Here is a 14,534-nt window from a genome sequence, read left to right on the forward strand (position 1 = left end):
TGCTTCTTCTACAGAAGAAAATGCTCCAAAAGCATTGTAGGAGACCAGGCTGCACTTCCAGAAAATGGCTGAGGATCCATGGAGCTACAGCCGATGTGGTTTTTGAGTAGAAGTTTAGAAAATAGCTACAAAGCCAGAAGGCAGGAGGAGGAACTGGTTAACATGATTAAGCAACTGTTAAGATATCATGGGATTAATTCTATTACATCATGCAAAATAAGAACAAGAGAGAACATTTTGTATGTATTTCGGGAAAAGCTTCCTGACAGTGACAGATGCTGGACTGCAGAGCAGTCTCTACATCTTGCAGTATTGGGACTGAGATTTTCAGATGAATGCAGACAAGTAAAGCAAACGAGGCAGACAAATAAAGTTAGCAAGGCAAACGAAGGTCCCTGGTCCGGTGAGTGGTTCTTCCTTAGATAACACTGGTCTGCTATTATTTGCTAAACACCAGGCAAAATGGAAAATAAGGTGTGTTGTGTGTTGAAAATTATTGTAATAATTTATTGTAATAAAGCATACTGTCACGGTGTTCAGCAGCTAATTATTACTGGTTAAGTAATGTTAGTAATTGTTCTTGCTATTCCTGAGACATGAGTAAAGCTGTTCCTGTTTCTGAAAGCTTGAGTTATAGGATTAACAGAAGGGACTGAGATTTAGTGAGAAGTTTGGGGTCTTGGAGGGGGGTTGCTTATGCTATGAAAGTCAGACTGGGGAAAGGGATAGGAAATTATCCTGAATTAACAAAAGGATAATGGGCTAGATGCCATAAATATAATTTAAAATCTGGTTACCTTCCACCAAAGGAAACATTTGAATATAGACTAAGTCCCTGGGCCTTAAGAATCTAAAAGTGTAACATGCCAGCGTGCTTCTAGGGGCTGCCAAACTTTTGCAACTGTTGATGCTTTTAGGCTTGTAATTCAGCTATTAGCACACACAGCTGAACTTCGTCAGGCTCATGCCCCTGCTTGGAGCCCTCCTGAACCTTAGGAATTGCCATTTTACGTTGATACAGAGAAAATTTGCACTTTGTTATGTATCTTGTCTGGATCCCAATCCACAAAGTCTCCAAATCCACCATTAGCTTTGTCTTCCTGCAGATGACTTATCTCTCTGAATATCTGCCAATCTCAGGTGAAGTTCACCTGGCCACTTGCTTAGTTTCTTGTGAGTTAAAACACTGAGGCACACATTTGCTCTCGCTAGAGAACTTGTATCCTCTTGCTAAGAAGAGAAATGTATTTTGTCATGGTCTATTACTGTGTTACTCATTCTGTTTCACATAATAGCAATAATTTTTTAAATGGCATTTTATTCAATTTTCCACTTTAGTACAAAGCACAAGGATTGAACAAAGCCATATTAAATATCAGGCATGTTTTTGTGCAGCACTTACTGTGGCTGAGGAGAATCAGCAAATGCATAATATTTTTTGCTGTCTTAAAAATCCATTACCACTCAGCATAGACTAACGCAATCAAAAAGGTTTCTTTCTTCCTCTCTTCTCCCTGCTCCTCTTTTACTTTTCACATATATAACAGTAATAGAATGCAAGAGTTTTTTTCAGCACAACATGAAAGTTTTTCTTGTTGTTCCTCTAAACATAATCTGAGGCTGAGGTGAGTTCCATTGATCAAACTGAAGTGTGGGGTTATCTTCTTTTTGTTAATGTAAAATTAGATGCAGCGTGTGCATATTTCAAACCACTCGATCCTCTAATTTAGTGAAGTAAATGTTACTTCATGCTGACCCCACTGTGTGCGTTCTCTCTCATAGTGGGGCTGGAAGATGTCGAATGAAGGCCGGGTATGGTAAGGACGAAGGGCCCAGGCCACTGGACATTGCCCGTCATGCTCACTCCAGTGCAAGTGAATAGCAGTAATATTAACTGTGTTCCAAATGAAGCTCGGCATTTTCCTCTGAAAGATGAATTTAATTCCCTTGATCCTTTTTTTAGCCATAATCTCTATACAAGGTGTAAAATAGGAAGAGATTAGAGGATTAGACTGCGGATAAAAACCCGTTATGTGGTAAGATGCATCCAAGTGTGAGGTCCTACAGCAGCAGCAGAACAGCTGGCTCCAAGTGGTGCTGCACCCAGGCTAGGGGCTAATTCTCAAGAGCTCTGGGTACTACTATGTAGTCGCTTCACATAACCCCCCAAGGTATAGATGTGCTTGCATTCTTGGAGTTGGCACTGCATTGCATTGTGCCGTGTGACTGAAATGTGTGTTTACCCATCTCAGGAAATCTCAAAGCCATGAAAAATATGATCCGCTCTTACGGGGAACTGTTGCCCAACTCCTGCCTTTCTACATATCCTACTGAACTTTTCTTGGCACTTCTATCCAAAAATAAAGTGGGGGAGCTTTTTCTGTGTGGAAATATAAAGGCAAAGGGAACTATGGAATCAAATGCACTGGTATTTAGCTGGAGTAAAGAAAAAATGCTACTTTTGTTTTCAAGGCTAGCTCTGAATGTAGTGAAGAGAAACGCAACAAATTTTTTGCTTGAATATCAAACCTTTATTCCTTCACCTTGAAAAGACCAAGGAAAAATATTACTTTAAAATAGAGGGGAGGAAGAGGCAAAGATGAAACTCCAAATGAGAGCTGTTTAACCTAATAGAAATAAAGGACCAGAAGAATAGGACAGTTACAATTATTAGGTTGGTAAGGATGAAAGAATAAAGTTCGGAATGCCGTGTCAATAGAAAAATATAAAATCTGAGAATGAAAGAAGGAGCAGAAAGAGAATAGAACAATCAAATCTAAGGCATGGTAATCAGCAATCAGTTGCACAGTGTAAGCTGGTAAAAGTTGTGATGGTTAGTTCAGTTTTCGGCATTGCAGAGGTATTTTTCCAACTTGATTTCACTGAAGTGCTAGTACAATAGGCTTTGATTCACTGAGTTTGAGGAAGTAGAAATATGGGGGAGAGAGTGAGTTACTCTCCTGATGGAGTGCATTTTTGAAGCTGTAGGGAATCTTGTGAAAGTGGCGTTGCTGTTAGGTAGAGAAATATTGGCTATGTTCTTAACAAGTTTTATGTTGTTTATGAAGAAAGTGATTTTACAGCTGTTTGATTTTCCACATAGGAAGGATGTGAACAGTAAGGCCCACTGATTTAAACAAATAATCAGGCCTCAATGATTCTTGATTTCTAACAGACTGCAGAACAATGTTATGTTTGATTAAGTGATGGTTGATCAACTTCAGATATGTGTGTTATTCATACATAAAATAGGAAAAAAAAAGAAGTATTGTCTTCTAGTATCCTTATTCTGTTTTTTGTATGTGTGTGTATACGTGTCCCCTAATCTGGTTATTTTATATGAAGGATTGATTACATTAAATTTAGGTTTATGACACAGTAAACTGTAAACCATTTTTTTCCATCCATAGATTTAAGCGGTCTCTCTTTACTCTGTGCTCTGGCAACAATTTTTAGATTCCTGTGAATTAGATTAACTGTGGTTGTACCTTCATTATTATTAACAACTCTTTAACTAACAGCCACTCTGATACCATATGGCTAAGATGACCAAAAACCCCATGACAGAATAATTTATGACCAAACATTTGTCTGAAATTATTGCTTAAAATACCAGATTTCTTTTTTATTTGACATCAAGATTGTGTTCTTGCAAGTGAGTATATTTAGACTTTGAGAGAAATTAAAGCTGAGGAAATACTTATATGAAACAAAAGTCAGCAACAGTACTACTCTTACATTCAAAAATACATAACTTCATGGTTTGCCCAAGAAGCTGATGAAGTGGGTTCAGCTCCTTCATGCAAGATCCTGGGAAAGGGGTGAGACTCATCTCTTTAGACAACTTTGGGTTCATAGCATCAGAGAATCATTAAGGTTGGAAAAGACCTCCAAGATCTTCTGGTCCAACCATCGCCCTACCACCAATGTCACCCACTAAACCATGTCCCTAAGCACCAGGTCCAACCTTTCCTTAAACACCCCCAGGGACGGTGACTCCACCACCTCCCTGGGCAACCTGTTCCAATGCCTGACTACTCTTTCTGAGAAGAAATTTCTCCTAATTTCCAACCTGAAATTTGTAGTGGTAGTGGTAGTTACATTATAGTTGGTTTGTAGTTACATTGCCGGTTCAAGCTTGTGTGAGATGCTCCTACCAAAAGAACTGCCTTTAGCCTTCTGTTAGATTTAGATCCTAATTATGATTAAAGAGATGATAAAACCATCTTGCAAATTGCATTTTCCCTAAAAATTGCAATTAATTGAAGTATTTTATGGACACTATTGGACATTCTCTTTAATAGCAATTATATCTACAAAATGGTTTTTTTTGGACAAGATTTCACCTTCCTTCTACAGTTCAAGTAGTATGCAGCTGTTTCGCAACTCATGTTGCAGTAATTGAAATAACGAAATGTTAATGCTTGTTGATTAAAATTTGCCTTTTCTCTCCATAATTTAAAAAATATATTCAAAATTGGTTTTCCTGAGGAACGACATATTATGTGAGAGACTGTTTGATAGCATGAGTTTGTATGGAGTCTTGGTGTGAGCTCAGGAGCAGCAGCCCCATGCTGAACAATGCAGGAACAGCTTGCTGACCTTCGCTTGACACTTGGTAAGATCCATCCATCATATCTGAAAGAACAGGTTGATTTTTGTTTGATTTAAATCTACTTTATGATAGCATTAAGAAGTCCCAGCCAAAACAGGGTCTTCAGGAATCAAAACCTGTGTGTGCCGTGTCAGTTGCTGCATGTGTTGGGCCTACGCCCCACGCAGCCTGGTGACCTGGCTGAGTGATTTTTCAGCCTTCAGGACCGTCCAGCTCCTTCTGTGGTCACTGACAAACTTGGTTGATGGGGGAGCAACATATGCTGTTTGCACAGCGCGTAGCATTTCTTGAGGGCTGCTGAAGACCTAACCTGTGCCACGTTGAGCTTTAGACAAGCCATGCTTCCTGAGAGGACAGGAAGGCCTGGTCTCTCTCGACTCCCTTCATGTCTGGCATGAAGCCACTGGACATGGCTATGGATGGTGAAGAGGGGTGAATAAATCCATCTGGGGGGCTCAGTTCTCCTGTGGTCAGCACACACAATGTGTGGTTGTGTAAAACCACTTTTGTGACCGTGACCTGGGCTGTTTTCTCGACCTGCCTGTCAGTGAGAAAGTCGAATAAAGCTTAGAGCTGTTTAAAGCAACCTTCTTTCCTTCAGCCATTACTGTAATAGCAATGATAACACAGACACAGACTTGCTTAAAATTAATGAATTCATAAGATTTTAAACTCCATTAGGGGAATCAGGAGATTTATCTGTCAGCAGGTCTCATTTAATAGGAAAATAAGGAGAGGTAGAGACTTAGTTCTATTTAGTTATGATTTAGGTTTGTTTTTGTTTTGGAAGACTCATGTCTGTGGCATTGCATCCCTCAGTGCTCATAGGAGGATGACTAGGTTTAGCAGAGCATGTTCTGTGTTTCTCCACTTGTAGTTAGAGGTGTTCCAGAAACCTTAGATCGCTGAGCTTCAAAGGGTTTTGTCTGAAACAAAGCAAAAGTTTTCCAAATTATCCAAGCCTCCAAATCCAAGGCCGTCTGCAGGTATTGTTGCTGTCCTCCCTGAAACTGGTAAGAACATAATATTCCCTGAATAGGTACAAGAATTTCCTCTTCACTAGAAATTAATGTTTTTGTTGGCTTTATTCCATGATGGGTCAAATCAAATAATAAAAAAATAAAAAATCCAGCAAACTAGAAATCCATTAGTTCTGCCCAAAGAGATTATTTATATTACCCTGTTAGGCAGTCCTATATGTACAGAACAATATACTTAAAAACAAAAAAAGGGTTTTCAGATGTCCAAGATGAGCTAAACTAATGCTGCTTAGCATCATTTATGGGAATATGCAGCAATGCAAATGTCCTTACCGTAATGTCATAACATCATTATAATTTCACCCTTCCTCTCAGTGCTTTATTTGTGCCAATTTCTTAAGTGACCGCCTGAGACATTTTGTGAAAGTCTTTCCTAATTAACAAGGAATTGTTTAGGGTTGTGATTTTCCTGCTGATGCTTATTGTGCTGATTAGATATGGGCACATGCTCGTGTTTGTGTTCATTACATGTTCTTGACTGTGCTGGATGATTCACAGTCTGCTGCAACAGGGAGAAGTATACGGTCTGCTGACTGGATGTAGCTTGTAATTCAGTTTATTACGGACTCTGTCTTGGCAGGATGAAGGTGATAGTATTTTTCTAATGCTAGAGTTTTGTTACTATGTATAGCCTATCAAATTTATATGAAAGTCCTCAGTAAAGAAAATGTTGAACACATTGTACTGATGGGGTGAAGCAGGGCATGGCAGCCTTGCGGTAGCCTACATCTGCCTGGGTGTTGTGAGTATAAATAATGTCTTCAGTCTTAAGTCGTTTCCTGATAACATGGAGATAGTGAGCCATGGTAAAGGCACAACCACTGAAGTCACAAGCTCCATGGATTCACGTGGCTGAAATCTATCTGGCAATGGTTTTATTGGCCTTTCCCTGTTTTCTCTAACCCCATCATAGACAGAAATAAATGACAGACATCTGCTGAAGGTTTCTTAGTGTGCCAATAATTAGGATAGTGTCTCTTTCCTTCCAATCTCATCATACTACACACAAACAAAGCCTTCCGCTCTCTACAGAGGAGATAATAATAAATTATTTTATGGTTAGTGGTTTTTATGACTTAGAGTGGACTTCTCAGTCACTGAGGGGTCACCTGCAGAAAGGGAGTCTTGGTGAAATTGAAAGCTTTGCACGTATACAACAGTGACTTAGCTCACTGTTTGGGTGTCAGCAAGAGGTACAGTGTAAGTAGAAAAATTAAGTTTTCTAGCATTTCTTCCTTTCAGAAGGAATTTCTTAATGTTTAGTTTTTTGAAAGATGGCTGAAGTCTCTTGTGGGCTTTTTATTTCTCGATTTTGCAAAGAGAACATTAGAAAATTGATGAACTAAACAGGAGATAGAGGCATGTCTGTTACCACAGTAGTCCCCAGGGCACTGCCTGTAATCTCTGCTTTCACAAAACAGGCTTCTCAGCTGGTCTTATTCACCTATTTAAAATACCAGCAGTCTCCTTCATAATTTGCCACATTTTTTGTGATGAAAGGTTGTTGGAAGCAAAAACAAAACCACCAAGTATATTAAGGCCATGAGACAAGGACGGCCGAAGTTTGTCCTGGAATGTAGCTGGTAAAAGGCTGTAAGACTGGCTTTTCTTGTAAAATGGAGGTACTGTTGACTCTTTCACAAAAGAATCAAAGTCACAAAAGGTAAATCTCACAAAAGCAGACTAGTAATATAAACAGGGATAAACTGTCCTGCCTCTCCAAACAACAAGGATGCCTAAAACAGGCTGTATCGGAACCATGAAAAGTCTGTACCAGGACCACCAAAGGTGATTTGTTCCAGTGCATTATTTCAAAATCCAGATCAGTCTTGTAAAAACATAAGGGAGTGTAGAACTGGAGAGTAAACCTAGTCTAGCAGGGAGATGCAACAGTGAATTTAAATCTAAATGTGGATTTGGTTGCAGGGCTCCCATTTGTGTCCATAACAGCATGTTGTGGGATCATAAATCCCCTTTCAAATAATTCTGTGCACTTGGTAGTTCTCTTATGAGAAAGAGAAAAAAAAACAACAAACAAAGCAATAAAGAAACAAACAAACAAAAAAACAACAAGTTGTTATTTCAGGACAACAGGTATGCTTTAGTTTCTACAAATAATAAAAAAGGATGTATGAATTTAAATATATTCACAGAATATTAATTTATTTTCATCTTCTGAAAATTAGAGAATTCTGGGATAAACAAAATGGAAGCTTTATTTTATTTTTCATTTTTTATTTCATTTATTTCATTTTTGTTCAAAGCCATATGCAGGAGAAGGCACTGGAAAGGTTTTTCTAACAGTAGTAAAGTACAGTTTTATAGTAATGGCATGGTCCATACTAAGAGGCCTACTGTAGATGCAAATACAGTGCACTGTTCCCTTTTTCAGAACAGAGTTTACAAACAAAGTAATTCTGAATTTTTAAACCTCCCTTTTAAATCCAAAACTTCCTTGTCATCAATGACTTCATACTGATATTAAGATAAATCATGTAATATAAGACAATCTACACAAAGAAGCCTGCTGCAAAGCTGTTATACATATAAGAAGCAGGCAAGCAGCAGGTGCAGCATGGAGAAAGATACATGAAGAAGACATATACCTTAAATATTCTCATAAATATAGATGATCAATACTTGTTATTTTTAACCTGACCTATTTTGTTTTGTAAATGGTCATGAATAGGGATGATACTACAGTACAACACTGCCTTGCCAATGAACTCAGCATTGCGCACGCACACACACAAGTGCAATTTAGGGAGTCTAAACATGTAAAGAGATGATAAGTGAATCATATAGTCCTGTGTGCCAGGTAACAAAAGTGACTGGAAGATAAATCCAGGGTTACTCTTCACGTAAGGATGTGCATGAAGTCACACATCAGTCAGGTCCTGTGTAAGTCCTCCCAGCTGGAATGCAGGATGGACTTACAAGGTACTACAGACTGCTGGTGAGCCATGGAAGTCTCAAATATTAGAAATAAATAAAAGCCACAGAACTCTTTTTTAAATTTGTAAACTGTACTTTTGGAAGGGTCATTTTAGATATTTCAGATTTTTTTTTTCATGCTTGAGAAATTAGTGAACCATCTACTTAATATGAAGTTTTTAAATGCCGTTTATATATATATAAATATATATATGGACTTGCTATGTATGTGGAAATGACAACTGTTTTGTAAGAATGCAGAAAATGCTTGTGAAAGAAGAGCGCTGTCCATACTTACAATATAAGAATAATACATAATGTACTAAAGTAAAACAGCATTGTGAACAAACACAATCACAACTGTTTTGTGGTATCTGAAGGCCTCTGTGCTGATTGCTCATATTCTGCATATTGAGTAGGGTCAGGTGGTGGAGTTGCTGAGCACCAATTTCCCATTGATTTTGTTTGGAGTTGCTTGGACAGATCATTAGAGCTGTGTGAATAATAATTTCAGTGATTCACTGGCAATTCTGAGAAATCTGAAACTCCTAACTGGAAAGCACGGTGCTAGTCTGTTTATTTGCTAGGAAAAAAAAAAAAGTGTCAACCAAAACATCTTGTTTCAGTTCTGAGTATCTTTAACAAAAGCAAAGGAGGTTTAGAATCAAAGGGTTGCATTCAAAGGAGCCCGTGGGGTCAACTCATAAAAGCTCGGAGGAGCTTTTCCCAGCTTTTTCCAAAACCTGATGAAATGCTGTGTCCAGGTCTAGTCCGATCACTCTTCAGCTGGAGACCCCAGTTCATCCTGTCCTACAATAGCAGCACTGCAGAGACCCAGAACTGGAGGAGTTTGGTCCTGCTCTTGTTCCAGAGCAGGATGCTCTTGCTAATAGCTAATAAAGGCGCAGCCTCTGAAAATGAAGGCTTCTGCGTACCTCTCCCTCTTGAATCCCCATATGATCTATGTTTTGTCAGTGAAATTGCTCACAAGTTCTCCAGTCCCCTAGGAAGACTAATAAAAGTCTTTTATATCTATAATCTATATGTGCTGGCAAACTTGAATAAATTTACATATATGAAAAAGAACAAATTGAGATAATTGAAGAGTACAAAGCTTAGTGCTGAGAACATACAATAGTATCTCTTTCACCAGATGTGTGTGACTAAGCAGCATCTTATTACTGGTTACAGAACGCGAATTCCAGAAAGGGCCATTAAAGAGATGGCCTTTAAATGTACAGGGCGAGAAACAGTTACTTACCTAGTGCCAGAAACTGCAAAGTGGCAGGCACAAATTATATGGCCGGTGGAAACTGGACAGTGAAATATGCTTTTCCTCAGTTACGTTGTTCATAAAAGGAGGATGCTGTAGTAGGCTGTGTAAGTCCTTAGGAAAATGATTCATGGACAAGTACAATTTCAAAACGTATGTAATGTTATACGGGACCCCTTATTATGTGTACAGTTATTTAGTTGTGTGTGTTTACTCCTGGGAATTCCTAACAAAGCAGGGAAATGCCGGCTTCTTGCTTTTATCAGTGGATACCTATGAATAGACTCAGCACTTGCATTCCTTCAGTGTCAGAACTTCAAATCAGAAGACTGAAGGGGGATTGGGAGTACATGTGTTTTCCAACTTTGATGCTTTGATTTAAAATAACAGTAGTAATTTTTAACCTGCACTTAGGGTATTTTAACCATTTTTTCCCCATGAGAAGCTCTTGAATGATAAGCAATGGTTAAGTAAGGTAGAAGCTTTCAGCTTTATTAAGCAAACTCACAAAACAGGGGCAGCTAGACTTCAGAATTTTACTAAGAGGTAAATTGTGTGTCATATCCCTCATCTTTGCCCAGATGGCATGGCTTGTTGGTGACCAGAAGAAATGACACCTCTTACTCTTCTAAGCTGACTCAGTGCTCCTAATGTTAGTCAGTGGCTTACAGGAGTGTTACAATAAAGATAAGAAGTGAAATATTTTTAGTCTGATCTACTGCGTACATCTCATGAAACACTTGATTTAGAGCTCGTGGAGGGGGAAATCATTTTTACAGTCAGGAAAAGGCAGTCTTAAATCCAGCTAATAACTTGAAATCTAGATGTCCAGCTCAGCCAGAGGCTTCTGGTACAATTACATTTGGCTGCTGTCTTTCCGTGGCAATGAATTCCTTCTCTTGTCTGTTGTGACACATAGGTGAAAAACATGCAGCAGAGCCAGATGATGCAGAGCTGGTGAGCCTCAGCAAAAGGCTGGTGGAGAACGCAGTGCTCAAGGCTGTACAGCAATATTTAGAAGAAACGCAAAACAAAACCAGACAGACTGATGGAAGCCCTGTGAAAACTGAGGAAGCAGCCAGTGGCACTAAGAATGAAAGCGACAATGACAGCAGCAAGTGAGCACTGTGCAAAAGCCCGGGAGCAAATATCCCACCGAGAATAACCACAGAAACATGTCCCGGCTCCCTGCTGAAACTTGCTAAGTGGTGCTGGGTGACAGGCACTCTGCTTTGTGAGTCTCTTATCAAAAGTTTGTTCTGAACCGAAGGACACTGCCGACGAGCCTAACAAGTGCTTGCGTTGCTGAAAATCTGTTGAATGCTGAGAGGGATGGACTGCAGAAAAAAGGCAAGAATGGTGAATCAGACAGCTCCAGTCTTCGCTGGCTCTTCACCAAGAGCCCCTTCCTTGCTTCTGGAGAGAAACTGAGCCCTCTGTGTTTGCCTTTTGGGTTGTAATGAATGGCCACGGAAGGGGCCTCGCCATATGTGGAAACAATGCCCTCCGTGCTGCTTGGCGCTGCCACAGGGCTGCTCGCTGGATGTGAGAGCACATTCTGTTTCGTAGTCAGCAGCAGTCATCCCAGGCTAAAAATTACCACTACAGATATTCCTCGCAGATACTATTACACAGTATGTAATATAGCAGGAGTTTCTCTTAAATGTGACACTGTTCTGTTCTGTACTTTTTGGTAACATTTGTTGATGCAAATTGTATTATTTTTTTTTTGTCAGAGTACCTTTTTATAAAAAATCAATATGGGAAAAAGCACTGAATACTGTCCAAAACAGATATGATCTCTTTTTCTCTGTACATTAATAATTCTAAGTAACATTAGTTATTATAAAACGTTATATTGTTCTTCCCCTCTAGGAAAGAACCGTGAAGCAGACTTAGTAAAGGAAGCTTTGCACAGAGAAACACAGGCCCTGTTATCCAGGCTGAATCAGATAAAGGAGCTGTTATCCAGTCCAGAGATCCGCATGAAAATTAGCAAAGAACTGTTTGAAGACAGGCACAACTCCAACAGTAAATGGAAAAGTTGTATCAGCTCTGGATCTCCAAATGCATGATTGTAAATGGCTGTGATGTGAGATCTCACCAGGTTGTTAGAAGATGAAAAACATTTCTTCAAGAAATTTTCTTATCTCTGTTCATCTTTTATTTTATTTTTATTTTTTTACTGAAAATACAATTGATGTAAATGGCTCATGAGGAGTATACTAAAGTACTTGCACAGAAGGAGTATAGTTCATCATTAAATACAACTACTCCTCAGCACCGCTTTGAAAACATGTGAGCATACAGGTAGACAACATGATTCCGAAGTGGAAAACTACTGGCGTCAAAAAAAGCTGAGCAAACACTGTGCCCTTCCTTTATCATTGTGAAAAATTCAGACTTTTCTCATAGATTCTTTCTCTAGCAGTGATATACCGATATTAAAAATATTGATGCTTTTAAATACTTTAAAATGTGTATTTGAAAAAAGCTCTTTTAATTATCTGCCTTTTGTATACATACTGGCATTTTGGGTTAGCACTGTCTATTTTTAATTTTTTTTAAACAGCACTTGAATACATGTATAGATGCTGATATGCTGTTTCTGCTGATGTTTACACTAACACAAGAATGTTTTAAATTTCAGAATGAAATTCAGACTCCACTGATCTCAATGTCAAACTCTTGTTGGCTTTAATGGAGTCAGGATGCTGCAATTAAAGCCTCATGAAAATAATAATATTCCTCGGGATGATATTTGCCTTTTCATTTTTGTAGAACAGTGTTTTATGTCTTCTGTTTTTGATGTCTCCTCCATCTCTACCTTGGGTAGCCTGGGGTGGGGTGTCAGTTTGCTCTGCGGGGTGTCATTGTTCCCTCCATACACCCACAAGATTCAGTGAAGCTTTGGATGTACAATGCAGGAATAGATCCAATATTTGAACTTTTTATAAATATTGTTTTAAATTTCCGCTGATGATAAAAGTTATTTAATACATGTTGTGATTGGTATCAGTTTTGTGCTGTTAGAACAGCTGTGTGCATATTCTTCATTGGTCTCAAGCACTGGTCATTTATCTCATGCTTTATGGCTCATTTTTTCCCCTCATTTGATAAATAGCAGTATATTCTGAAATGTCTCATACATTTCTCAATCCATGCTCACAATAAAGTATTTCTTCCTTTGCACTCTGTGTATGTTTTCACCCATCTCCAAATGGATTTTTAATAAAATGAGGTACTTTGCAAGTAACAAAACTGACAGGATCATTGCTTGTATGAATCACCCCCACAATGCTGACTGCGGGTCTCGAGCCAAGACACTGAGCTAGAGCTTGGATGCTGAAATCATGTGAAGAAATTCATGCAGATAAGTCCCAAGTCAGTATGGATTTTAAAAAGCCACCAGGAATTACATTCTCTTCTTTGAATCACAGAATCATCTAGGTTGGAAGAGACCTCCAAGATCACCGAGTCCAACCTCTGACCTAACACTAACAAGTCCTCCTAAACCATATCACTAAGCTATACATCTAAACATCTTTTAAACACCTCCAGACTTCCCTGGGCAGCCCATTTTAAGTGCTAGTTTCATCAAAAAATTCCCAAGGCAAAATTTTAAATGGTAAAACTTCACCATTCTCTAGAAATTGACCTGTTGTTTGGGCATTATGGGTTTAGAAGGAAGTACAGCTACAGCTTCCTTGAGGTCCATATGCAATCTTCAACCTCAAAAGTCGAGATTAAATTTAAGAAATGGTCTAAAATTTTCTCTAGAATTTAATAAGTAAATAAATAGATAAATAAATAATCAGAATTTGCCATCCTGGCATGGGTCTGGAAAAAAATGACAAACAAACCTTACAGGAGACCTGCATTCTTCTCGATCAGGAGCTGTGGGTTCGAGGCTCCCCCAGAGGCTCTAGGAAGACACTAGATGTCCCTGTTCAAGCAATTGAATCCCACCCTTGATTTTCAGATGTTTTGACCTGTGAAAATCAACAGGGCTTTTGTTTCTAAAGCACTGTTTCTTCGAAAATGCAAGCCATAGCCTTTAATTCTGGGTTTGACAAGGCGCCACTACTAATTTACTCAAAATTGAGCTCAAAATAGGGTAAAACAAAACAATCCTGCATCTAGATTCATGCTCTTACAACAGCCCTTCTTCCCCTCTCTCTGGTTTTGTTTTGGTTTGGTTTTGATTTTGTTTGTTTGCTTGTTTTTGGCTACTACTACTAGGCAGCGGAGCCTGCTTGCCACATTAAAGCAGAAATCTCTGGTATGGAGCTGCGAGGTGAGCACTGAAGAACAGGGATACACAGAGACTGAACCTAATATAGAAAGGTGTGAAGCTCTGAGCAGCATATGACAGAACAAATATGCTGCCTTCCTCACACTCCTAACTAATTTTCAGATAATTCTGATTTTTAATTAAGTTCTTCTTTTGGAGAATGTCTTGAGGTAGTGATGCACAGGTTATTCTGGGAAAGCGTTGGCAGATGGTGCAAGTTTGTCCATGTTCTGTTTTCAGTTCTACCTTCTAGCTCGTGCTCGAGAGTATTTCTGTGCTGTTGGTTGTGGAGATGTCTGTGACAGCTCCAAAACAGCTTCCAATACTACTGTAGCTGGAACTGCTGTGACCACTGAGAAACTGTCTGATATCAACACT

The 14,534-nt window shown here is 39.0% G+C and overlaps 1 protein-coding gene across 2 annotated transcripts in view; it reads left to right on the plus strand.

The window, feature by feature from the left end:
- Window positions 1-13,054, plus strand: part of AKAP7 (A-kinase anchoring protein 7) — an 86,078-nt gene extending 73,024 nt beyond the window's left edge. Inside the window, exons 7-8 of one of the 2 annotated variants that reach the window (XR_004253075.1) lie at window positions 10,782-11,496; window positions 11,738-11,805. Coding sequence is in view for 1 of the 2 variants with exons in the window: in XM_032184261.1 (XP_032040152.1) it covers window positions 11,738-11,937 (200 nt within the window). In the remaining variant the exon portion in view is untranslated. Of the gene's footprint in view, window positions 1-10,781; window positions 11,497-11,737 lie in introns of both variants that reach the window. The other variant, XM_032184261.1, reaches the window with a different exon arrangement.
- The last annotated feature ends 1,480 nt before the right edge of the window (window positions 13,055-14,534 follow it).

This window comes from Aythya fuligula, chromosome 3, assembly GCF_009819795.1.
Source record: "Aythya fuligula isolate bAytFul2 chromosome 3, bAytFul2.pri, whole genome shotgun sequence".
Classification (NCBI taxonomy): Eukaryota; Metazoa; Chordata; class Aves; order Anseriformes; family Anatidae; genus Aythya; species Aythya fuligula.